This window comes from Palaemon carinicauda, chromosome 40, assembly GCF_036898095.1.
Source record: "Palaemon carinicauda isolate YSFRI2023 chromosome 40, ASM3689809v2, whole genome shotgun sequence".
Classification (NCBI taxonomy): domain Eukaryota; kingdom Metazoa; phylum Arthropoda; class Malacostraca; order Decapoda; family Palaemonidae; genus Palaemon; species Palaemon carinicauda.
In genome coordinates this window covers 37,107,487-37,132,337 of record NC_090764.1, presented here as the reverse complement: position 1 = coordinate 37,132,337, position 24,851 = coordinate 37,107,487, and the positions used below count along the sequence as shown (strand labels likewise).

General features: G+C 38.5%; 1 protein-coding gene across 3 annotated transcripts in view; it reads left to right on the top strand.

Moving 5' to 3' along the window:
• The window catches only part of in (protein inturned), a 134,458-nt gene that overhangs the window by 26,918 nt on the left and 82,689 nt on the right, over positions 1 to 24,851 (top strand). For all 3 annotated transcript variants that reach the window (XM_068363501.1, XM_068363502.1, XM_068363503.1), the window contains exons 4-10: positions 658 to 827; positions 3,780 to 3,939; positions 12,851 to 12,924; positions 20,425 to 20,502; positions 22,049 to 22,197; positions 22,489 to 22,590; positions 24,530 to 24,619. In XM_068363501.1, coding sequence (XP_068219602.1) covers positions 658 to 827; positions 3,780 to 3,939; positions 12,851 to 12,924; positions 20,425 to 20,502; positions 22,049 to 22,197; positions 22,489 to 22,590; positions 24,530 to 24,619 — 823 coding nt within the window. The remainder of the gene's footprint in view (positions 1 to 657; positions 828 to 3,779; positions 3,940 to 12,850; positions 12,925 to 20,424; positions 20,503 to 22,048; positions 22,198 to 22,488; positions 22,591 to 24,529; positions 24,620 to 24,851) is intronic.

The window sequence follows — 24,851 nt, the reverse complement described above, 5'->3', positions numbered from 1 at the left end:
GGGTGGTCAAATGTCATTTCTTGAGAGCGCCCAGATTAGGGGTTTGATGAGGTCCTGTTGTATGGGTTGCAGCCCTTAATACTTCAGCTCCTGGGAGTCTTTCAGCATCCTAAGAGGATCGCTGGGCTTCGTGAGGAAGACAGACTAATAAGGCAGAGTAATCGTCTAAGTCAACTTCCTTACCAGGTACCTTTATATATTTGGGTTTTGTTATGATATAACTATCAAAAACTCTAAGCATATACGCTGTAAACTTAATTAACTCTGGTCTCTACCCACCACCATGGGTGTGAATCAGCTATTATATATTCACCGGCTAAGTTAAATATTTAAAAATGATATTTTAATTATAAAATAAATTTTTGAATATACTTACCCGGTGAATATATAAATTAAAGGCCCCCCCTTCCTCCCCGATAGAGACCTAGCGGGATGAGAAGAATTGGGTCTGTTTACATGTATATGCGGTATCTGGCCGATAGTTGGCGCTAGTGGGCACACCCGCAACCTTCATAGCGATCGCTCGCGAGTTTTTGTGTTTTTTCTGTCGAGCCGCCGGAGGCTCAGCTATTATATATTCACCGGGTAAGTATATTCAAAAATTTATTTTATAATTAAAATATCATTTTTCTCTGCATATTTTTTTTTTTTTTTCAGACAAATTGTTGAGATTGCTTCAACGACGACCTAGTGTTAGAATTAAAGGTGCTCATCGTGTAGGTATTGGTGGTGAAAGTAATCCAAAAGGAGGCCCAGATCTGGCTTCTGCTCCCAAGGTGACATTTCGAGATAATCCTAGTGGAGAGGTCAGAAAGGTCTCTCTTCAGGTACGTAAATTCAAAGGTGCTTTACATTAATGTTGGAGTTTTTCATTTGAGTCTGCAAAAAAATATATAAAGTTAATTATCTGATGTTGTTTGAGAATTCAGATGATGGAATGCTTTTTATTGGAAGTAAAGCTGGAGAAATTATACCTTGTAGTACCTGTATTTGATCAATCAGAATAGACGCTCCCCAACTTACGAACGAGTTACGTTCCGAACGATCGTTCGTAAGTTCAAACTGTTCGTAAGTTGCTTCAGTGCCATATTTTGTATTATAATTTATGTTTAAGGCATATACAGTACTGTATAAGTATATTGAAGGTTTATATAAGTATGTTTAAGTATGTTTAAGGCTTGTATAAGTAACCTGTATTGGTTTGTACTGAAAAAAACATTTAATAAAATGGAGAGAATACGTACAGTACTGTACTACGTATGTTAGAGAGAGAGAGAGAGAGAGAGAGAGAGAGAGAGAGAGAGAGAGAGAGAGAGAGAGAGAGAGAGAGAGAGAGAGAGGTTAGTTTACTGAATTGTTTTATTTCAATTTTGACCGACGGAATCATTCTTTGTAGAGTATACGTCACGTATCTTGTGACGTCATGTATTTGGCGAAAGAGCGCTGACAAACCGAATGATTTCCTTTCATTATGTTGCCGAGTAATCTTATTACAGAATTCTCATAATCGAAACACCGAGTAACGATATCAAGTGTTTTAGTGGTCTGTATCATTAGTTATGAGATTAGTAGCCTACAACTTACCGTAAAGTTAAGAAAAAAAAAAGTCTGATGTTATATTTCTTCTGGCGGAAGGCGAGAGGCAAATCAAGTGATTTTCTTCCGATCCGTTACTATTCCCATAATCGAAACATCGAATAAGGATATAAAGAATTTTTTAATATTTTCAAAGAAATATGAAGACTTAACTGCATTAAAAATCAAAATACGGAGAGAGAGAGAGAGAGAGAGAGAGAGAGAGAGAGAGAGAGAGAGAGAGAGAGAGAGAGAGAGAGAGAGAGAGAGAGAGAGAGAGAGAGAGAGAGGTGGGGGGTTGCGTATTCCGTTTATAACTAATAATAAGGTCTATCAACGAACTGTATGGAAAATGTGATACCCTATAATATATTAGCGCTGTTGTAATATTCACTATGAAGAGATTTCGAATATCAAGAAAATTATATAAATCGGTGTTATTCGTACTATATGTGCGCATAATCGTAATACTGCAGCGTCACCTTGAGATCAGCTGATCTCCCAACCAAAAGTAAATCAAAAGTAATTGTTGATTATTGAAATGCTCAAGAAATTAAAAAAAAAAATATGAACGTGCTTTAATAAACCACAATTAAACACAATAATGTCTAATGAAATATGAAGGCTTAATATTGAACGAAAAATTGAATACTGTATGAAGCTTTAGAATTAACTACCCGTATGCGATTGACAGAGCGAGCGCACACACACACACAGAAAGAGCTACAATGATTTCGCATGATACCTAATAATAACAACTGTAGGGAAACTGATTTTCTGTAACATATTGGCGCTGATGTAATATTCATCTTGAAGATATTTCTAATATGTTAAGAAATAAAAAAAAAAAATGCCAAAAGTCTGATGACGTTATATTTCTTCTGACAGAAGGCGAGAGGCAAATCAAGTGGTTTTCTTCCGATCCGTTACTATTCCCTTAATTGAAACATCGAATAAGGATATAAAATTTTTTTTAATAATTTTCAAAGAAATGTGAAGATTTAACTGCATTAAAAATCAAAGTACGGAGAGAGAGAGAGAGAGAGAGAGAGAGAGAGAGAGAGAGAGAGAGAGAGAGAGAGAGAGAGAGAATTTAACTTGAAATGAAATCTACGGATGTTTACGAACATGTTTGGACTTCCTTCAATTTGTGTTCGTATGTACCGTTGTTCGTAACTCGAATGTTCGTAAGTAGGGGAGCATCTGTATTGTAAAATGTTGGAAATTAGAAAAAAAGTTAGGTTAGGAATTTTTCTATACCAAGAGATAAATAAAATGTGTTCTGTAGTTCAAGCATTATGGTTTTTACTACTTTGTGTTACAAAGTTTGTTGAAATATTTTTCCTTAATTTAACCATTTTTAGAGATGGTGTGAGGAAGTAATTAAACTTTTTTTTAATACAGTGTTAGTTGCAGTATCAAGCTTTGGTTGCTTTATTAATTTTTTTTATGAATGCTAAAACAGGAAGTTAATGAACATGAAGATATTGCACATTGTAAGACCTACTTCAGCTCATCTAAACAAAAATTTGTTGTACTGCAAACCCTTCTTATTGTAAGTCCTTACCTAGAGTAGTACATACAGTCATCCTTTAAAATTCTTATGGGTTACAGGAGAATGTTTAAAATCTGTAAATGTTTGCTGCCCCTTAATAACTCCTAAAGACACTTTATTTCCTTATACTGTACAGCACTATATACTATGCAGTAATTAAAGAAATCCCATCTTGTTTCTTTAGAAACTACAATTGGCACAGAAGCTGTAGAAAAACTTAAAACTAACTCAGTACATGTACTTTCATTTTGGTATTGGCAGGAAACACAAAAGGGACGACAGGAAAAAACCTACAAATATCCAAAAATTTTACTTTAGATATTTTATTTTGATTTTTCATTACTTCTGTAGTTTATATCCTTGTTTCCTTTCCTCACTGGGCAATTTTTCCCTCATAGAGCCCTTGGGCTTATAGCATTTGTTTTGCCAACTAGGGTCATAGGTTATCTTGTAATAATAATAATGATAATAATAATAAGGATAATAATAATTAAAATGATAATCCATGGTCCTCTCACAAGTAATTAAATCCACAAATGTTAACCCAATAAGTTTTAAGTGAGGATAGTACAGTAGTAAGCTTTAGTGATTTTAGAAATGTAAAAATTCTGTTTAATTTTGAATAATATAAAATTTTCCCCAACTCTAGGTTTTTGAAGGAGGAAACAATTTAGGTCGTCGTGCAAGCTTGTGCGAAACTGTCCTAGGTGTTGTCCCTGGTCGCTTTAGTGAGCCCCCTGATTCCAGAGTAATGGTAGCTGGTCTTGTACCTGGGTCTCAAGCCCTTCGAAATGGGGCTATCAAAATAGGTTTGTAACATCAGATGTTTTGCAAATATGCATGGTTAAGTAGATATTTGCTTAAATTTTTGTGTCCAAATTATTAAGTACACTTTTAAGTGGTCATATGGAAATACAATGGAAACCTAGACCTCTGTTTTTTCCCCATCTGTAAGAGCAATAATTACAGTAGATATTAGGAACAATGTTTGTCAGTCTGTATAACTTGATTAGTTAGATCTTTCTTAGTCTGTCTTCCCTTCTTGGAAATATTGCTTTTAGTTTTCATTATACAGTAGCCTATTTTCAATGGTAATTTTTTTAGCATAATTTCAGACTCAGGTGCATTGCCCTTTGCCTTCTAAATTGTTTCACCTAAAAACCATTATGTAATACAATAAGTTCCTATTTCCACACAGTCTCCCTGTTAAAGTTGGGTGTCCAGCTGATCCCCCCCAAAAAAAAACCAGTTCATGGTTATCATGAATCTTTACTGTTAAGGGATAGTAACTATAACCATGTTAAGAATGATTTCAATTAAGAAAATCTTACCAAAATTGAGGTAATTCAGGATTTTGACAAAAGAAAAAGAACCCATTTGCTATATTTAATCTTGAATTTAAAAATGGTTGTTGTATCCCCAGAGTACCCATTCAAATCACGTAGCGAGCTGAAAAGGGTCAAAACTAAGGAATGTAATATCTATTATGTATCTATATCAAAGAAGTGAAGTGCTGTACTGTATTCAGTTAAAAACCTCCTTAATTGATATTCAATGTCCTTCCAGCAAGTCAGAAATAGATCTGGAATATGTAGTAGAATTTGCACTGAGTTATTCAATTAATGTTTCTTATCTGAAACTTTTCTTCTTCCATTATGTAAGAATTAATATATAATTTTTTGGTGGCTTTTGTCAGTTGCAACCAAATAATTTACATTTTCTGAATGGTGAGACTTGTATTGAAGAAGGAAAGATTGATAATACTTCACATTAACAGCAATAGATAAATTTTAAATATTTAACTTAGCCGGTGAATATATAATAGCTGAGCCTCCGGCGGCTCGACAGAAAAACACACAAAAACTCGCGAGCGATCGCTATAAAGGTTGCGGGTGTGCCCACTAGCGCCAACTATCGGCCAGATACCGCATATACATGTAAACAGACCCAATTTTTCTCTGTCGGTCTGATCGACAAGACGTACCATTACTCGCTGTTAACCTGGAGTTTTTCAACAGTCTTGGTGAAGTACTTCCTTTTGGTTTGAGCTTTCGCAATGCAGGTGTTTTATCTTCAACTTAAATCTTGAACTCGTTTTTGGATAGATTTCATTGTTGATGACTTTGGATTGTTTTTTGGACTTTCTTTGACTTTTAAATGGCCGACCCTTCCCTTAGTACGGAAGTGTGTTTTAGGCTTTTAGCAATTATCTTATCACGTTATAAATTGTTGTTGTTAATTATAGATTTTCCTCTATATATTTTATATCTCAACCGCCTTTATTAGGCCTCTTCGATTAGCTTTCCATTTATAATAAACATCAAGATAAATTTTAATGATTTGTTTATATGCGACCTTACCTATTCCTCCCCTAATCCGAGAGTAGGCGGTCCTAACTTGGAAACCGAAGTTAAACAACGTTGAGCCCTTTCAATCGTAAATAACTTTTACAGAGCAAATGATTTAAAACTTATTAAATGAATATTTTTTAGTAGATATTTTATGAAAGATTTTCTTTGAATAGTCTTCGTACTGTTTCAAAGATGAACTAACGTTTAGTTTATTTATGCTACGCAGTTTGCGCTCTATCGTTACGATAGAGAGAGAGAGAATCACGGTTTCACTTTGCAGAAAGAGTAAATCGATTCTGACGTTTTGTTCATTCTTCTTTCAAACTTAAATGTTTTAAATACTAATTTAAAGGAACTTGTTAATTTTCAATTTCTTAGTCCCTTCAGTTTTTTTCCTTTGGTCAAATAACCTGTTTATTAACGAAAGGTAAGTGGGCTTTTCTCTTCGGTGCGAAATCAAGAGAGAGAGAGAGAGAGAGAGAGAGAGACGGAGAGAGAGAGAGGAAGAGAGAACGTTCCGATCTTTATTCTCGTCCCAAGCGAGTAACGTTGTTCTCAAGTCAGTTTTTTACTCTCGTCCCTAGTCTCTGTACGGGGAGAAAGGATAAAACGTTTTTAGTTTTTATTCTCGTCCCAAGGCACTGTATGGTGAGAGATTGAAAACGTAGTTTTGAATGAACTAGTGTTTAGTCTCCTCCCAGCCACTGATCTTTTTATCTTAATATATGTTTACTGTTTTTTGCTTGTATTAATGTGCTTACATTATACGACTTATTTCGCAATTATAACCTTTTGATGAGGGTAGAATTGCGTGCTTCAGGTAGAAATCAGTTTTATTCATGCCTAATGTGAATTGTTGAAAAATTCGATTTCAGTGAAGTAAGTGCAAAACAGAAAATCGTAGTGATAAAGTGATAATTGCGCAAAGTGTTATCAGTGTTGCGACCGAGGGTTCGTCTGTTCGTGCCTGTCGTTCGCCTAGTCCGAGACCTCTTGCAAGCTCCCAAGCCCAGGGGAGAAGTAATGTCGTACGACTTATGGGTTCGAGAGGCCTTGATCAGCGAACAGACGTTCCCTCTATGGTTTCAGGCGTGTCTCATCAAGACCGCCCCTACCATAAGACGAGCGAGACGATTTTCTCCTCGTCATCCGAAGGCTTTTCGCGTAAGAAACCGTGGAGCAAGGTTTCGAGGCCCTTAAAGCGAAAGTCAGTCCTTTCAGGACAGGTCCAGCGTCCTGGTTGTAGCCATTAGGACAGCTCTGACCCTATGCAGTCATCGGAAGACTGCTCGCCGCCTAAACAAAAGCGTAACACAGGCTCCGAGAGTCTTATTGTAAGCAAGGTTTTGCAGTCACAGACGTTACCCTCGTCTCTTACCGCACCCATTCCCGTTGATCCTAAATGGGTTGTACGGCAAGACATGCAGAATAAGCTTGCCTCTCTTATGGAAGACTATTCTGCTGAGCAGGTTCACGATGATCCTCGCCGCTTAGCTGATCGAGATCCTGGCCGTCAGCCGCCCAAACGAGCCTTTGCTCGTCCTGTTGACATTGACGTTACAAAGTCACGTCAATCGTGTTTTGTAGAGCCTCACTCGATGCAGTCCCGTGTTGACTCTCAGCCGCTTGTGGACGTTCAGCCACTGCCGCTTGCTCTTGTTGACGTTCAGGACGTTCGCCAACCAGCATAGTTGACTTGTTTTGACGTTGAGCGTCAAGCACCGCAGTCAAGAGTTGTTTTGACTGCTCAGTCTAGGCAGTCAAGGCAGTCTCGAGTTGACGTCGAGCGTCCTCCCGCACCTTTTGTTGTTGCTGGTCAGTCCTTTAAGCAGTTACATGACATAGCGTCCTTGACTGCTACTGTTGCTCCTTTGCGTGTGGACTCTGCTTGTCAAGCATTGCCACCACGGCAGGTCTCTCCCTTGCTTGAGACTCGGCAATTGTCGGACAAGGTTCCTTCAGATGAGGAAGTTGCTGATCCCCCTCCTACTGATATTCCTTTGAGGACTCTGTCAGACGGAGAGGAGCCTAAAGCTGCTCAGCCCTCTATGGACTTTAATTAAATCATGCTGATTTTTAAGGATCTTTGTCCGGATCTTTTTGTAACTGCTGCTCCTCGTTCGCCTAAACGTCAGAGTTTACACTAGGCCTAGCTACTTCGAAGCCGTTGTTTTCTAAGCTAGTGCTCTCTCGCTCTTCTAAGAGAGCTTTACGTTTGCTAGGCGACTGGTTAATCACCAGGAGGAGTTTGGGGGAGACAGCCTTTGCTTTCCCTACTTTTAAGCTGGCTTATAGAGCGAGAGTCTGATATGACACGGGAGAAGTTCTCGGCTTGGGAGTTCCTGCCTCTGCCCAGATAGACTTCTAAAACCTCATAGACTCTCCCTGGCGCCTGGCCATGAGACGCTCCAAGATTTTATGGTCGGCTTCAGAGCTAGACCATCTCCTGTTAGGAGTTTTTTCGAGCGTTTGAAGTTTTGCTGTACAATTATGTCATGCATAAACAAGGCTATCAGGGATGGCTCCAATAATCTGACAGCCACGTTCTCTGCAGGAACAAGTCTACAGGGATGGCTCCAATGATCTGGCAGCCATGTTCACTGCAGGAGTACGTAAGAGGCAAGTGCGCTCAATGTGTTCATTGTCAAGACAAACTTCACGATGAAGTCTACCAGGCTGTCTTGACAGCATTAATGGAAGGCGACTGGATGGTCTCTCTCGACCTTCAGGAGGCATACTTCCACATTCCTATACACCCGGATTCCCAACCGTTTCTGAGGTTTGTTTACAGGAATGTGGGGTACCAGTTTCGAGCCCTGTGCTTTGGCCTCAGTCCTGCTCCTCTCGTGTTTACGAGGCTCATGAGGAATGTGGCAAAATCCCTCCATCTATCGGGAATCCGAGCCTCCCTGTACTTGGACGACTGGCTTCTCAGAGCATCGTCCAGTCTTCGCTGTCTGCAGGATCTACTTTGGACGTTGAGTCTGGCCAGGGAGTTGGGACTTTTGGTCAACCTAGAAAAGTCCCAACTGATCCCATCCCAGATTATTCTATATTTGGGGATGGAGATTCGCAGTCCAGTTTTTTTCGGGCTTTTCCGTCTGCCACCCGAATAGAACAAGCCCTGCTCGAAGTCCAACTAATGCTGAAAAGAGAACGTTTGTTCAGTCAGGAGTTGGAACAGTCTCGTAGGGACTCTCTCATCCCTGGAGCAGTTTGTCTCGCTAGGGAGACTACACCTTCGGCCTCTCCAGTTCCATCTAGCCTCTCACTGGAACAAGGACAAGACGTTAGAGACGGTATCATTCCCAGTCTCCGAACCAGTAAAGGCATGCCTGAAATGGTGGGACAGCAATATCAGTCTGAGAGAGGGACTATCCCTAGCAGTCAAGAAACCAAACCACGTGTTGTTCTCAGACGCGTCGGATTTGGGTTGGGGTGCGACCCTGGACGGTCGGGAATGCTCGGGTCTGTGGACCTCAAGTCAGAAGAGTATGCACATCAACGGCAAGGAGCTATTAGCAGTCCACTTGGCCTTGATGAAATTCGAAAGCTTTCCTCGAAACTAAGTGGTAGAGGTCAACTCAGACAACACCACAGCTTTGGCTTACATCTCCAAGCAAGGAGGCACACACTCCTTCACGCTGCTCGAGATCGCAAGGGACCTTCTCATATGGTCAAGAAATCGAGGCATCTCCCTGTTGACGAGATTCATCCAGGGGGACTTGAACGTCTTGGCAGACTGTCTCAGTCGGAGGGGTCAGGTGATACCCACGGAATGGACCCTCCACAAGGACGTGGGCAAGAGTCTTTGGGCTACTTGGGGTCAACCCACCATAGACCTCTTTGCCTACTTGTTGACCAAAAGGTTACCAATCTATTGCTCTCCAGTCCTAGATACAGAAGCAATCCACATAGACGCGTTTCTACTGGATTGGTCTCATCTGGACTTATATGCATTCCCACCATTCAAGATAGTCAACAAGGTACTGCAGAAGTTCGCCTCTCACGAAGGGACAGGGTTGACGTTGGTTGCTACCCTCTGGCCCGCGAGAGAGTGGTTCACCGAGGTACTTCAATGGCTGGTAGACATTCCAAGAAGTCTTCCTCTAAGGGTAGATCTCTTACGTCAGCCCCACGTAAAGAATGTTCATCAAAGCCTCCCCGCGCTTCGTCTGACTGCCTTCAGACTATCGAGAGACTCTCAAGAGCTCGAGGCTTTTCGAAGGAGGCATCCAGTGCGATTGCGAGAGCTAGGAGAGCTTCTACCTTCAGAGTATACCAGTCGAAGTGGGAAGTCTTTCGAGATTGGTGCAAGCCAGCATCTATGTCCTCTTCCAGTACCTCTGTAGCCCAATCGGAGATTTTCTTTTACATCTGAGAAATGTTCGCTCCCTCTCAGCTCCCACGATTTATGGCTACAGGAACATGTTGGCTTCGGTCTTTCGTCATAGAGGCTTAGATCTTTCCAACAATTAAGATCTCCAAGATCTCCTTAAGTCTTTCGAGACCTCTAAGGAACGTCGTTTGGCAACTCCTGGATGGAACTTAGATGTGGTCCTAAGGTTCCTCATGTCAGACAGGTTTGAGCCATTACATTCAGCCTCCCTGAAGGATCTCACCCTCAAGACGCTTTTCCTAGTGTGCTTGGCTTCGGCTAAAAGGGTCAGTGAAATTCATGCCTTCAGTAAGAACATCGGCTTTTCTACAGAAAAAGCCACATGTTCACTTCAACTTGGTTTCCTGGCCAAAAAAGAACTGCCTTCTCGTCCTTGGCCTAAGTCTTTTGATATACCTTGCCTGTCAGAGATCGTAGGCAACGAACTTGAAAGAGTGCTGTGTCCAGTTAGAGCTCTTAAGTTCTACTTAGCTCGTACTAAGTCCTTACGCGGTAGATCTGAGGCATTATGGTGCTCAGTTAAGAAACCATCATTGCCTATGTCAAAGAATGCTTTGTCATATTTTATCAGACTTTTAATACGAGAGGCTCATTCTCACTTGAATGAAAAAGACCGATGCTTGCTTAAGGTTAAGACGCACGAAATAAGAGCTATGGCAACTTCCGTGGCCTTTAAGCAAAATAAATCTCTGCAAAGTATTATGGACGCGACCGTTTGGAGAAACAAATCGGTATTCGCGTCATTTTACTTAAAAGATGTCCAGACTCTTTACGAGGACTGCTACACACTGGGTCCATTTGTTACAGCGAATGCAGTAGTGGGTAAGGGTTCTACCACTACATTCCCTTAATTCCAATATCCTTTTAATCTGCTCTTGAAATGTTTTTTAATTGGGTTGTACGGAAGGCTAAGAAGCCTTTCGCAGCCTTTTTTGATTTGGCGGGTGGTCAAATGTCATTTCTTGAGAGCGCCCAGATTAGGGGTTTGATGAGGTCCTGTTGTATGGGTTGCAGCCCTTAATACTTCAGCTCCTGAGAGTCTTTCAGCATCCTAAGAGGATCGCTGGGCTTCGTGAGGAAGACAGACTAATAAGGCAGAGTAATCGTCTAAGTCAACTTCCTTACCAGGTACCCTTATATATTTGGGTTTTGTTATGATATAACTGTCAAAAACTCTAAGCATATACGCTGTAAACTTAATTAACTCTGGTCTCTACCCACCACCATGGGTGTGAATCAGCTATTATATATTCACCGGCTAAGTTAAATATTTGAAAATGATATTTTAATTATAAAATAAATTTTTGAATATACTTACCCGGTGAATATATAAATTAAAGGCCCCCCCTTCCTCCCCGATAGAGACCCAGCGGGATGAGAAAAATTGGGTCTGTTTACATGTATATGCGGTATCTGGCCGATAGTTGGCGCTAGTGGGCACACCCGCAACCTTCATAGCGATCGCTCGCGAGTTTTTGTGTGTTTTTCTGTCGAGCCGCCGGAGGCTCAGCTATTATATATTCACCGGGTAAGTATATTCAAAAATTTATTTTATAATTAAAATATCATATTTCATTATTGTTGAGTTCTTTTACAATTTGGATCTGAATGCATGTTGGGTTTCCAAGATATTAATTTGTGAATATTAAGTGGGAGCAGAATATATGCCCTCAAGACAATGAAGTGTAGAATATTTTTCAAAAAAGGAAAATATACAACCATAACCAAAGCAAAAAACATTTTACCTAACTTTTTTAAACCATTTATGACACGTGCTTATTTTAGTTTTTGATTGGAATGACGTACCTAACTCTAATGCAGGGCCTCCACTTACCGGCAGGTTCTAGCGTTGCACTTTACACAAGATTGAAGAAGTCATACTTTTGGCTTATCCCTTTCATTAATCATGGGGTAAACTAGCATTAGAGTAGTGCCTCCAGCCAAAAGCATAATCCCACATTCTTAGAAATGTGGCACTAAATACAAGTCTAATAAGTAACATCCTCTTAGTGTGCTTTCATCATTTTTCTATTTGACTTTGAATTCTAAGGATTTTCAGTTCTATACGGTTCAACTACTGGCGTGACTATGACTCTTGGTCATGCTTCTGTCTGATATTAGTCAATTCCTTGCTGTAGATTAGTAAGTTTTTTTTTTACTTTCATGCCATGTCATTTTGTATACCGTATCATACTTTATCTGGATGTCCAATGTAATCTAGTGCCTGTGTAATACCCTTTATGGTGTACAGCTGGAGTAGCATTTTCAATCTTTGGTGTAAAGTTTTATATAAAACTGTTGCTAGATAACATATTTTCAAGGAGGACACCTACTTTGACTGATGTATTTCTTCCAAGTTTTAAAGTACTAATACTGTACATATATTTTTCCACCTCCTGAAAATTGTGGCAATAAGCTTTTGATTCAGTGGTAAGAGACATGAAAATGTACAGGATTTTAGTTCAGGTACTAAAATCAACTATTTTCATACCTTCAAATGATAAGTAATTTTTCTCCCCCTTCTTCCACACATTTTATGAATTATGATTCTTATTTTAGTTCTAAAAGGCTTTCATGGCCTTAGTTGAATTGATTTCCTTGTGGCTGGCAGTCTTCTCCTCTAAGTTGATGTTTCTTGCCAGTGTCCTATCAACATATGTTGGAAGATGGCACAGTACAGTATTATAGAATTTTTCATTTTCTATTTCTTTTAAATTAAGTTTGTAATTCAGAGTTAAGTATGGAAATGATTGATTTAATTTTGATCTTTTTATTATTCTAGAATACCTGGTTTTATGGCTATAGTTTTGAATGTTATTGTAATTAGAAGCTATAACTCAGTCTTGTTGAAATTGCAGCTAAGCTATTAACACTTATAGAGAGTAGTGGATAGATGCTGAACTTATGTTATTAATTTTCTAATTTAAGTTGTGTTTTTTTCCATTTCTTTATTTTGATTATTTTTCTCAGGTGACTGGCTTAAAGAAGTTGATGAAACTGATATTACCTGGGACAATTTGGATGATATCTTAGCAGAACTGCAGGTTTGTAGAAGATATCTCCTTTACAGTCATCTTTGGGCACAGATTGATAGTTAGGATAAAGAGATGCATTACCAGGATCCTATTTGCCAGAAAAATGACTGGGCAGTAGGGCCAAACCATAGCAGCTTAAAAGTTTGTCTGTCTATCCTATGAATTGGATTGATAAAAGTAGTCAAAATGGCCTGAATAACCTTGCATAATATTGTTCTCTATTGTAGTTTCTTTCTTGCTAAGTTTTTTTTTATTATTTACTTGGCAGTGTTAGATATATCATCAGCATATTATTGTTATTATTTTTATTATTATAGTTATCAGGATTATCATCATCATCATCAGCTAATGTACAACCATAGTTGGAGAGACAGCATGCTACAAGCCCTTGGGGTCTAATAGGAATAAACTGTAAAATAGACATAAAAAAGAATAACAAATAAAAGTTGAAATCTTATCAATATTAGTTAAACTATGAAATGAAACCTATGTTAACCTGTTTCACAGAAGAGGAATTTCACCAAGTTTGAATTTATGAAATTCTTCTTATTCAGCTACTGTATATAATTAAGATCTTTCCATAATTTGGTCACTGCAGGAATACAACTTCCAGATTACTGCGTGGTATTAAGCAAGATTTCTGTAATTAACTGAAATCCAGCACTATGTGATGAGTGGTATAGCCTGGAAAGATATGAACTGAAAGGTGGTCAGAATTAGGAAAAATCTTATACTGTACAGCATTAGTGGAATAACTGCAAAAGATTGATTTAGGATCAGAGATAAGTAATTTAAAATTCATTGATAAGATATTGAATTTGAATCAAGTTTATGCCTTACAATTTCACGTTGAGAGTCAGTTGATGGAGGACAAAACAGGAGAAAAGTACTCAAAACCTGGTAGAATGAAATAAAAGAAAAAAAGATTCCTTAGGTTAACCAGGTTTCCCAAAATTTAAGACTTATCTGTACAGTATACTGCACAGTAATGATTTTTTCCTACATGAATACAAACTATTCATTTGTTTGATTAGGAGTATTGTCTTTGAAAATCTTGAATGGTCGTTTCATCATTAAAAAGGTAGTTGGCTAAAGATGGAGATAGGAGGGATTCATTTACCCACCTACCTGACAGTGGAGCCACTTTATCTGTGGCTGGAAAGCTAATAGTTGTACTGTTCCTCCTCTTCAACTTCCTTTTGCATTCTGATGCTGTGCCGTGTCCTTTAACTTCATATGCTTGGACTTGGTTTTGTTATTGGATTAGGCTTTCTTCTTTGCTCATGGAAGTGAATGTGAGGGTTCTTTTATGAGGAAGTATTCTGGTAAACAAGGCAAGATGGTTGGATGATTTTTGTTGGACATGTCTGTTGATCCCTCCTATCTTTGTTCTGTTTGTCAGAGGAATTTCTGTATGAAGAACTCTCTTTGTGTTGAATGTAGGCCATGGGCTCCTTCCTCGTGGAATATTTTTGGGAAAAGAAGACTAAGAAGTGTTTGCTGACATCCTCTGGGGATTCCCCACTTTGATGCTTGAAAACCATTTGGTGCTTTCTTCTCCTTTTTTTACGGCTCAGACTTGGTCCTCAAGGAGTCAAGGTAGGAAGGCAGGTGATGATGATGGAAAAATCGGGAAAAATTCAGAGCATGGATTAGCTTACACTGATGTGTTTCCCTCCTCCAGTGAGGGGTTCACATCCATTAAAATCTAAGATACACCACCTTATTTCTTGTCCATACCTGGAGAGATTTATGGTTAACCTGTTAAGTGTCCCCCCTGGACCAGGTTGCCGCTAACGTACTGTCACGCTTTTTTCGCCCTGAGCGGTCATTTCACTAATGATAAGTTAATATCATTTCTTTATGCTTATAATTCATATTTATATTTATAGTTAAAAGTAGGGATATTGCTTAAATGGTGGAATAAAAAAACAATTAATACTACTATTATTTCATTTCAAAAGGCTACATAATAATGAATATTCTAATGGGTTCTTTGTATCTTCAATCGTAAATCTTACGGCAGGATCAGCAATAAAAGCATAGGGACAAGTCTCTCTCTCTCTCTCTCTCTCTCTCTCTCTCTCTCTCTCTCTCTCTCTCTCTCTCTCTCTCCCCATATTGTTTCCTGTATAGTTTTCAAATATGTTCGTCATACATTTGTACATTATTTATCCACTTTATTCTCTCTCTCTCTCTCTCTCTCTCTCTCTCTCTCTCTCTCTCTCTCTCTCTCTCTCTCTCTCTCTCTCTCTCTCTCTTGGCGTTTCCTATCCTATATAGTTTTGTGAAATCTCGTTGTCCAGTCATTCGTCAGTGAGAAGTCTTTTTCGCTCTTGGCATCGAAAGAAAACTTTGTTTCTTCAATATCCTCATCACTGTAGGATTCAGAACTAGTGCTCTCATTATCAAACAGGTTATAATTATCAAATTCCTCAACAAGAATATCATTTATTTCATCTAAAGAAATAACCTTCATCTTTAGACCGCTTATTATAAAAGGAACCACAAATAAACTTATCCGCATGAACGCCCGAAGCGCACTGAAAGGAATCCAGTTTTCTAACATCAAGCTACCTTCAGAAAAATAGTTGCCAGACATCATATAAGTTTCTAATTAAAGCCCCCATATGCTGAGAGTGTTGCCAATTGGTGATCCTATACTTACTATACGAGTAAACGTATTATCACGAGACTGATGACTTGATAAAGGCAGTTAAAGTCATGAACAGAATATGCAGTTGAAGGCGGTACCGAGTAGATCGTGGTGAACGGTTTATCATGTGGGTGACGCTTAACAGGTTAAAGAGCTTGTTGGTCTCTTATGACAATGTCAGTATACTGTACTTTCAGTGAGGGCCCTTGGTGAGGTTCTGGGTTCGTCCAAATCCTTTCCAGCGAGTGTCAGTGTCAGTTTTGGTAGTGTGATGCCTCAAATGGGTGCACATAGTTTTCCTGTGACTTTTCATGGCTGGGGAAATCCTTATGATGTCCTCCACCATGGGTGCACCATCCTCTTCAGGTCTTCAGTGCTTGACGCCTCTGGGGCTAACGGTGGAAAGAACTTTTGTTGGTTTAGGGAAGAAAAAGGTAGGACAATTCTCTTCTTCATCTTCGGATGCTTGTCAAAAGAAAAAAGAAAAAGAAAAAGCACCGCAAGGTCTCTTATACAAGAAATTGCCCATCTTCTAGAGAGGTAACAGAGCTTTCCCTGATGACTTGTACTTTGTGATTGGTGCTACTGGAGAGTGGATCTATCCAACATCAAATGCTGACACTGTAGACTAATGAAAAGGGATTGTCTCCACTCCCTTTCACCCTTCCTGTCAGGGAGTAGGAGGCCCTAACTCCTCTGTCTTGTGGTATTTTGGTGTGCGATAAAAGAAACGAATGACAAGGCCAAATAGCAGGTTTTGATAGGAATCATACAAATGATAATGCTAGCATAAAATTTGGCACACTTGTTCTGCAAGGGATATTGATCAAATCTGACTAATTAGCCAAATGAAAATCCAAGATTAGTCACCCAGTGTTAATCTTTTGCTTAGAAGAATTTGTAGTTGTCCAATTTGCATGATCTCTATATGGATTCCTATGTTTTCAAGGTTACTGAAGTAGATTTTAATGATTATAAAGCAAAATAACATATTTTTCAAGATTTTACGTTTTTTTTTTTTTTTTTTTTTTCAAGATGGCCACCAGATTGTCCATTTTTCATTTCATAAGTTTTGCACCACAATGTTCAAACTGTGCCACTAGTCCTCTTGCTTACACTGCTCAAATATGCAGCTGTAGAGTGGCGTGCAGGGGAGCACTGACTGTAAGCACTTGCATCTTCCTTTGCTGTCTTTCTTACAGGAAAACTTTAATCCCAACAACTTACTGCAATAGCGGTTGTGTTGTCCAACATATCTGCAGTGTCTCTCCTCTCTGTATCCACCCCCTGTCTGAATTGGAGGTGGGTACCCTGGCTCAGATGATCCCAGCCTCAGATCGCATGCTTTGCATGTTCTCTAATGCCTGCCTGTGTTGATGGAATTGAGTTGTGTGGCCTCTGCATGTGGTATAAAAGATCTATTCTTTCATCATCCATCCTAGGAACTGCACTTGATCTGTCATACATGAGGACAACAAATCTCTCCAGCCACTGCAGGCCAAGATCACAAATCATTGATGGAGGCTGGCTGGGATCATTGATGTTTCAAAACATCTTCAAATATATTCCAAGTCTACCATGCAGATTTCTTCTCTTTCTCACAGTAGGTACGTCCAGCTAATACATAAAAGTATGGGATCCCTCTAGCTTTCTTAGCCATATTGCAGAAGCTACCTCCTGGACTGGAATCCATTGAATCTTGGCTCTAAATTTTCTCGAGACTATTTCATGTAAGGATGGCAGCACATATATTACTATGACTAAAATATCCATGTCATTGGCCTTAATGTGTCAGCTTCTTATGACAACATGGGGACACTGCATCCAGAGATTTTATTGTGTTGCTAATGCAATTTTCTCCTTTTGTGACAATGGGTGCTTATCGTCTCTGCTTCACACATCTCCGCAAGGAAGTGAAACAGCTCAGTTTTGTTGCTCGCATCACTAAGGAAGCTTTGCCAATTACCTTGTGTCTTACTTTTTCCTGTCAGTCTTTGTCTGCTTCCTGTTTCCCTTTGGAACTTGTCTTGGATTTCAGACTTGATTATGGTCAGAAAGTTTGTATGGTTGGCCTTGGTTTTAGTGTTGCCCTTGATAGGTTAATCATGAGGCCCCTGTTTTCAAACATAAACAGTTGAGAGTAAGTGGGTCTTTTCTTAGCATCATTTGTTTAATTTTTGAAGTAATAGATTGCAAAGAGTAGTGGATGATGATCACCATAGATAGTATAAGATTGTGATGTCTAGTGTTCTTCAGGGTTGTGTTCTTGGCCCATTACTTTTCATGCAATGTATATGCACATGATATGTGGTTTGGCTTAGAAAACAAGTTTGTTGCATATGCAAATGATACTAGTCTGCCTCAATTCCATCTCTTGAATGTAGATCTGTGGTTGCTAAAACCCTTAATACAGATCTAGCTATGCATGGTGCAAATTAGGGCATGAAGTTGAACCCTAACATATCAAGTATGATTCTAAGTAGGTTGAGGACAGTGGCCCTTCAACATTCAGATCTCTGCATTGATAATGTTTCTTTAACGATACGATTCTTTTAGAATTTTAGGTGTGATTCTTAATTGCACATTTACTTTTGAGAAATGCATTTGGTCTGTTTCATCTTCAATACCACAAACAATTTGCTGGTTGAGAAAGTCTTAAGATTTTTGGTGATTAAACTGTCCCAAAGAAATTTAATTCTTTCAATTTACCTTGTTTTGAGTCTTGTTCTCCTGTATGGTCTTCAGCTGCTTAATCCTATCTTAATTTGTTGGACAAAAACTTGCAATCTATTAATTTCTTATTCTTGATCTAGATATTACTCTCTGACACTGTCGTTCAGTTAGCTCTTTAAGATTTTGCTTAAGATTTTTCATGATTCTGACTATCCTTTGCATTCAGATCTTCCCAGACTATACCATCCTGTATGTAGTATAAGGTATGCAGATAATTCTAACAGTCATGCCTTCTCCATCATAAGGCCCAATACTACACATTATTCTAGAAGTTTATTTTAGCTGTGACTAGATTGTGGAATGATCTTCCTAATCAGGCAGTTGAATCGGTGGAACTTCAGAAGTTCAAACTTACAGCGAATGTTTTTATATTGAACAGGCAGACATGAGTCACTTTTGATAGTTTATATATGGCAGATCTATTTTAATGTTGTAACCGATCTTAAGATATTTTATATTAGATATTCATTACTTCTCATCTAGTTTATTTATTACCTTATTCCCTTTTTTCATTGGGCTATTTTTTCCTGTTGGAGCCCTTGGGCTTATAGCATCATGCTTTTCCAACTATTTATTGTGTGGAACACTCAGAGTGAGTTTCCTGTATTTCGTATGGGAAAAATAGTTTTAGTTTACAAGCATTTTTGTTTGTGATCATGCTGCCAGAACAAATTAACTCTATACTAAAGTACAACTCTATATTGTAGAGAAAAATAATAATTCCCTTTTGCTGCTCTAATGGGTTTTTTATACATAGGCAAATTGAAGTGGAGTTGGGGGGAATTGGTTGTGTTGATAGTGGGTATTTGGAAGATCTTGATTATGGTAATGATGTTCAGTGTTGATTAGCGTTATAAAAGACTGATAAGCATTAGTTAACAGACTAAAGCAAATGGTAGGTGGTTTTTGTCCTATTATTAGTACTGCTAAATAAGATGGTGTGAAAACAGAACATTCTGAAATAAAAAGGATAACATTGGGAAGTTAAATTATCAATGATGTCACCGCATTTAGGTGCCTTGGCCCAGCAATTAGGAATTATGAATATTTGAAACATTTTTCTAAAGAGTGAAGAAAAAAATGAGGCTGAAGTTTTTTTTTTTTAACAAACTATGATCTTCAAATAGACTCAATTTGCATACTTACACATGCATATACATTATTATTAATAAGAGCAGTTTTAGTACTGTATATGAAAGAGAATGCTGGTGTATTGACAGAAAAAATTCTTGACGATTTAGTTTTTGAAATGAACTCATACTAGAAACACTTGGAATGAGATGGCAAGGTTAAATTTAATAGTTATGAAAATTTAAGAGAGTACACAAATCTTTATTATTGCACAGTATATAGATGAATGCCTGATGACAAATTGGTGGTATTGGATGGGCTATTTTCTTCAATCACTGTTTCATCTAGTTTTAAAACTAGTCATACGGATGCTACATGGTTTTAGAAGAATAAGAAGCCCTAGACCCACATGAAGATATGAACAAGTGTGATGAGAGACTGGTTGGAGGAATATGATTTTTTGCATCAATTGCCATTGCTGAAATCAGTAGATATTCTGCTCTTATTAAGAGTTTTGTATTTATGGTTCAAGAAAAATGTTATCAATATTATTATTATTATTATTAATTGCTAAGCTACAACCCTAGTTGGAAAAGCAGGATGCTATAAGCCCAGGGGCCCCAACAGGGAAAATAGCCCAGAGAAGAAAGGAAACAAGGGAAAACAAAATATTTTAAGAAGAGTAACATTAGAATAAATATTTCCTAAATAAACTATAAATACTTTAACAAAACAAGAGGAAGAGAAATTAGATATAATAGTGTGCCCGAATGTACCCTCAAGCAAGTGAACTCTTAACCCAAGACAGTGGAAGACCATGGTACAAAGGCTATGACACTACCCAAGACTAGAGAACAATGGTTTGATTTTGGAGTATCCTTCTCCTAGAAGAGCTGCCTACCATAGCTAGAGAGTCTCTTATATAATATATAATGTTAATCCATTTGTTGGTTGATTGTTTTTTTTTCTGAAACAATCATCTAGTGACTGATTTTATCTATACCCAAAATATAATTTTATTTATTCTTAACTTTTTGCTTTATTTGCAGATTCCGTCCATGATAACCCTTTCAGTTCAGAAATGTGCCTCAGAAACCCTTCCAGCTGAACATGAAAGTGATCGCAAGGTAAGAAATGAAATTTTTATGTTTAGATCTTAATTTTTAGAAATTTCAAAAGTACAATTTTGACTTGAGAACTTTAATTTTTAGTTTTGTTTGGATTTTTGTGATGTTCTAGCTCGAAAGCCCTGGTATTTAAACTTGATGTCTGTTTAATAGAGTTTAGTTGCATTCTCCTTACCTTGCAGTTACAACCTAACGGCTCAGTCCCACACTGCTTTTTTCCATGCCTTAGCTTCAGCCAAGAGAATAAGTGAATTAAGGGTCTATCCTACCCAGTTTCAAAATCCAAAGGGTGGAAGGAACTCATTTTCTTTAGTTCCAGAGTTTGTGGCCAAAACTCAAATTCCGGTTGTTACTGATTCTAGGCTTGACTCTTTCACGATATCGTCTCTCGAAGAGGGAAGTGTTGGCCCAGATAATTTTTTACTCGCCCCGTAAGAGTAGTCAAATAGTATCAGAAAAGAACAGTCTATCTTAGACACAAGATTCCAAACTTAATTGTGAGCACAGGCTGCTCTAAGAATTAGGTATCTAATACTCAATTTCTTTATGGCTAAAAGTAACAGTTTGAGAGCATATAAGTTCTCTGGGTAAACGTCACCAGGGACCCCCTTCAGAGCGCATGATGTCCGTGGTCTTGCTGCAACCACTAAGCAGCCTAAATTCTCAGAGCTGGTGTCTGAAAAAGATAGAATACTTTCACGGATTACTACCCGAGAGATTGTTCTCACAGAATTTTAAATGCTTTTTCTTTAAGCCCTATTGTTGTAGCTCAACAATTAGTCTAGCTTAAGCTCTGATGGGACACCTAATTGTTTATCAAAGCATCAGTTATTCTCTGCATTATAAGGGTATAAAATGGGGATCAAGTCTGATTGTACTCATAAGACAGTTTTGGAATACTTGCTTGGATCACACCCTAATGCAGGTAAGAATATGTTCTCACATATGAATGATTTTATTTGATGCACAGATTTTGTTTGATGCTTCATTTTCATATGGCTTATTGAACACCACAATCCTGCCTATACGAGCCGGATGGACTGTCTTTACGTATCCACTTATAACTTTTGCTCATACTTACTTGTACTTGTGACTGTCATAGAGAGTGAATAACTCTTAATGGAGACTTCCCCTGACCTAAGGAAGACTCCCATTTAAATGAGTCAGAAGTTTGTATCCATGTAGGAATATAGTAAACTACAAATTTTAAAAACGATACAGTATGTATTTTTCTTAGCTGAGTCATTTAAACAAAGGTTTCACTTCATCCACCCCACAAGTCTTTGACCAGAATAGAGTGACGCCTACCAGTAACCACACGTATCACTACCCAGGAGTGGGGTTGCTAGGTAATCAATTATGGTGCAACAGAGTTCTTTATCTTTTATTATTGTGGGGTTGTAGAAAATGGAACTATGAGTAACCCATTTAAATAACTCTGGTTTGTATAGCTAGGGAAAATATAAATTGAAAATTTACAGTTTTTTATATTTCATGATAATTCTTATGCTCGTACAACTGAACATATAATTTTGTCATCTTTCAGAGGGTGACACAAACACAACTGGTGAAAATTGTAACTGGTATTGAAACAGATGAACCAGACACAGGTTGTTTGCAGGAGATTCCTCACACTGTCCTTTATCTCAGCCTTGTTGGTGTAACTGAGGATTCACCAGATGGGGCTGATATCAGGTGAAGTCCTTATTTTGTCTAATTTGGACATGTGCCATAATAAATTATTTTAGAATAGGATGATTGCAGTGTGTATAGAAAAGGTAATGATTAAAAAAAAATGGCTTCCTCTTAGGTGCCTAATGTAACGTTGAAAGCATGTAGTAAAAGTAAATTTTAAAGTTGGTCTATGAATGTGAGTTACATTATTATATTGAGTTTAGAGTGTGTTATAACATCGCAGTACACTTAACTTTATGATGAAATTAAGTTTTTTTTTTATATCATATGCATATGTATCTATAATTTCAGGTACCAGTTTCCAAACTGGAGCAACAAATTGGTGAAAGTACGAGGGATGTTCATCACTACAGCACACACTGTTCAGGAAGTTGTTGGTATACCAGCTTTAAGGTTGGTGTATTGTGTAGCAGTTTTGCTTTCATTTTTAAAATAGATATATGTTGATTTTAATGTCTGAGACCAGCATGAATAATCGAGTGAATATGTGGGAGTGGTAGACAGTCTAAAATACGTACAGGATTTGGGACTAGGATCAAGTATAAGTACTCTCTGTCTGACTGGTGGATCTGTATTCGAAAATATGCATTCTTTAGATTGACAGAATGTATGAAGTTGTCTTTCCTGATGGCAGCACGAAATGTATTAGCTGACGCTATCCTGAACACGGTTTGTTAAACAAACTCGTGTAGAGGAGAGAGATTGGTTACTGTTTTCCACTACTGGTTGATTTCTCCACCAAGAACAGTCACCTGTAGAAATCAGGAGACCCATCATAGATGACTTCTATGGCATTCTTCTCCATCATCGCTTTCACGTCCAATGTGAGAACTAGAGCTTTTTGTTGATTATGGAGGACACATCAGAAATGCCATTGATGAGGGAGGGGAGGACAAAAGCTGATGAAAGGTAGGTGTTATTCATCTTCTAGGAACTTCCATCACCCTCTTCTATGTGCTGTGTCACTGCTACATTGCCCAATGCCTTAACAGACATCCCCTAACTTGTGTTAGCAGAGGGAGGGAAGCGCTGATCTCAATGACTCATTCTTCCCCTCCTACCTCTATCTGGTGTGACCGGGTTGTGAGTGAAAGGGGGCGACATGGTTCCTGCCATTTCTGAAAGCTGAAGGTTCAGGAGCTGCAGATCTTAATCTGGGCTTATCCATCAGTTGCTCCAATGCTGACATGATAGGTTAGAATGGTGAATATCTGGGAGCAGATGATTTAGAGGGGCCACAGCCATTGAAAGTCACTGCTCTGTGGATCAGGGAGTCATGGCTTTCTTTCCTCAACTTGATGGCGGTGTTCTTAATGTCTCTCCAAGGAAAGAACATAGTAATGTCCAGGATTGGTGCTTTCCTGAGGTAGAGAACTGTATCTTGTTGTCCCACTTTGCTAGAAAACCTTGATGCAACTGCATCTCTCCTCTTTAAAATCCAATTTGCCCACCAGTTTGCTGGCTAATGTGTGATGTAGATAACTGCCTCTGCATTCATGAGGTAGAGAACTGCATCTTATCCCACTTCACTGGAAAACCTTGATGCAACTGCATCTCTTCTCTTTAAAATCCAATTTGCCCACTAATTTGCTGGCTAATGTGTGATGTAGATAACTGCCTCTGTTCTTGGGAGAATGAGGTTGGTCGGTGTACTTCTTCATCTCAGGATTAGACAAATCTTAAGACGAAGCAAAGTATGCTATTGCTCTCAACCACTGGATCCAGCTGTAAGCTTACAGGCTAACCATAGTTACAGCCTTCTTGGCCTTAGACTCTGAGGCTAAGAATAAGGTGGCCTCGTACTTGAGCATGTCTGTAGCAGTGCCTGTTGTCAGCACTTTAGTTTTTAGATCTATTGGAGGAGGCGATGGGACTGCTTCTTCTGGTACATTAAACCTAAGCTGAGAGAAAACTGGAGGCAGGATCATGGTGGAGCATCTCAAACGAAGTGAATTCTTAGGCCCGGAAACCTGTGAATTATCCCCTTCTTAAGTCACCCCATGCAAGAAATGATCCTTAAGGGGTATCTAATTGTCGGTCAATTGCCGTCATCCTGCTCATGAGGGGTTTCTGACATTGTTAAACTTCTTAATAAGGAGGATTCTGTCTCAGGCTTTACAGTCTCAGCCAGCATTGGAACTGAATTCAGGGTAGATGAGTCTTCCCCATCCTGAGTATACTCACCTCCCACCTGAAGGAAGGCTTTACTATGCCATATTAGGTCTAAAGCTTTATCAAGTATAAAATACTATGTATGTGCTGTACTTATATTTGTTATTTTTAGCTTCCAATTATGAAAAGACTGTCATTTTATTGTGTTTTAATATTCCAGTTCAACTGTGCTATTGGATGGAGAGTATTATCATGTTGCTTACATACGCGAACAAAATGATGTTTTCCTTCTTGCCTTGCCCCATTCCTAGTAAGTACTGTTTGTTGCAAGTTGTAGAAAGGTTGGTATCAATATTTCATGAGAAGATTATGTACATATCTAAATAGCCTTCTTCATTTAATACAACTATTCATTCACACCGTTGGGTTCTTTTTACAAATTTGTACTTTGTTTTAGCAGAGCCTAAGCAATGTTATAATTTTCACCTTTGATTTGCTCCAGTGGTGGTTCTTTAAGTGTTTAAGGATAATTTGTTCCGACG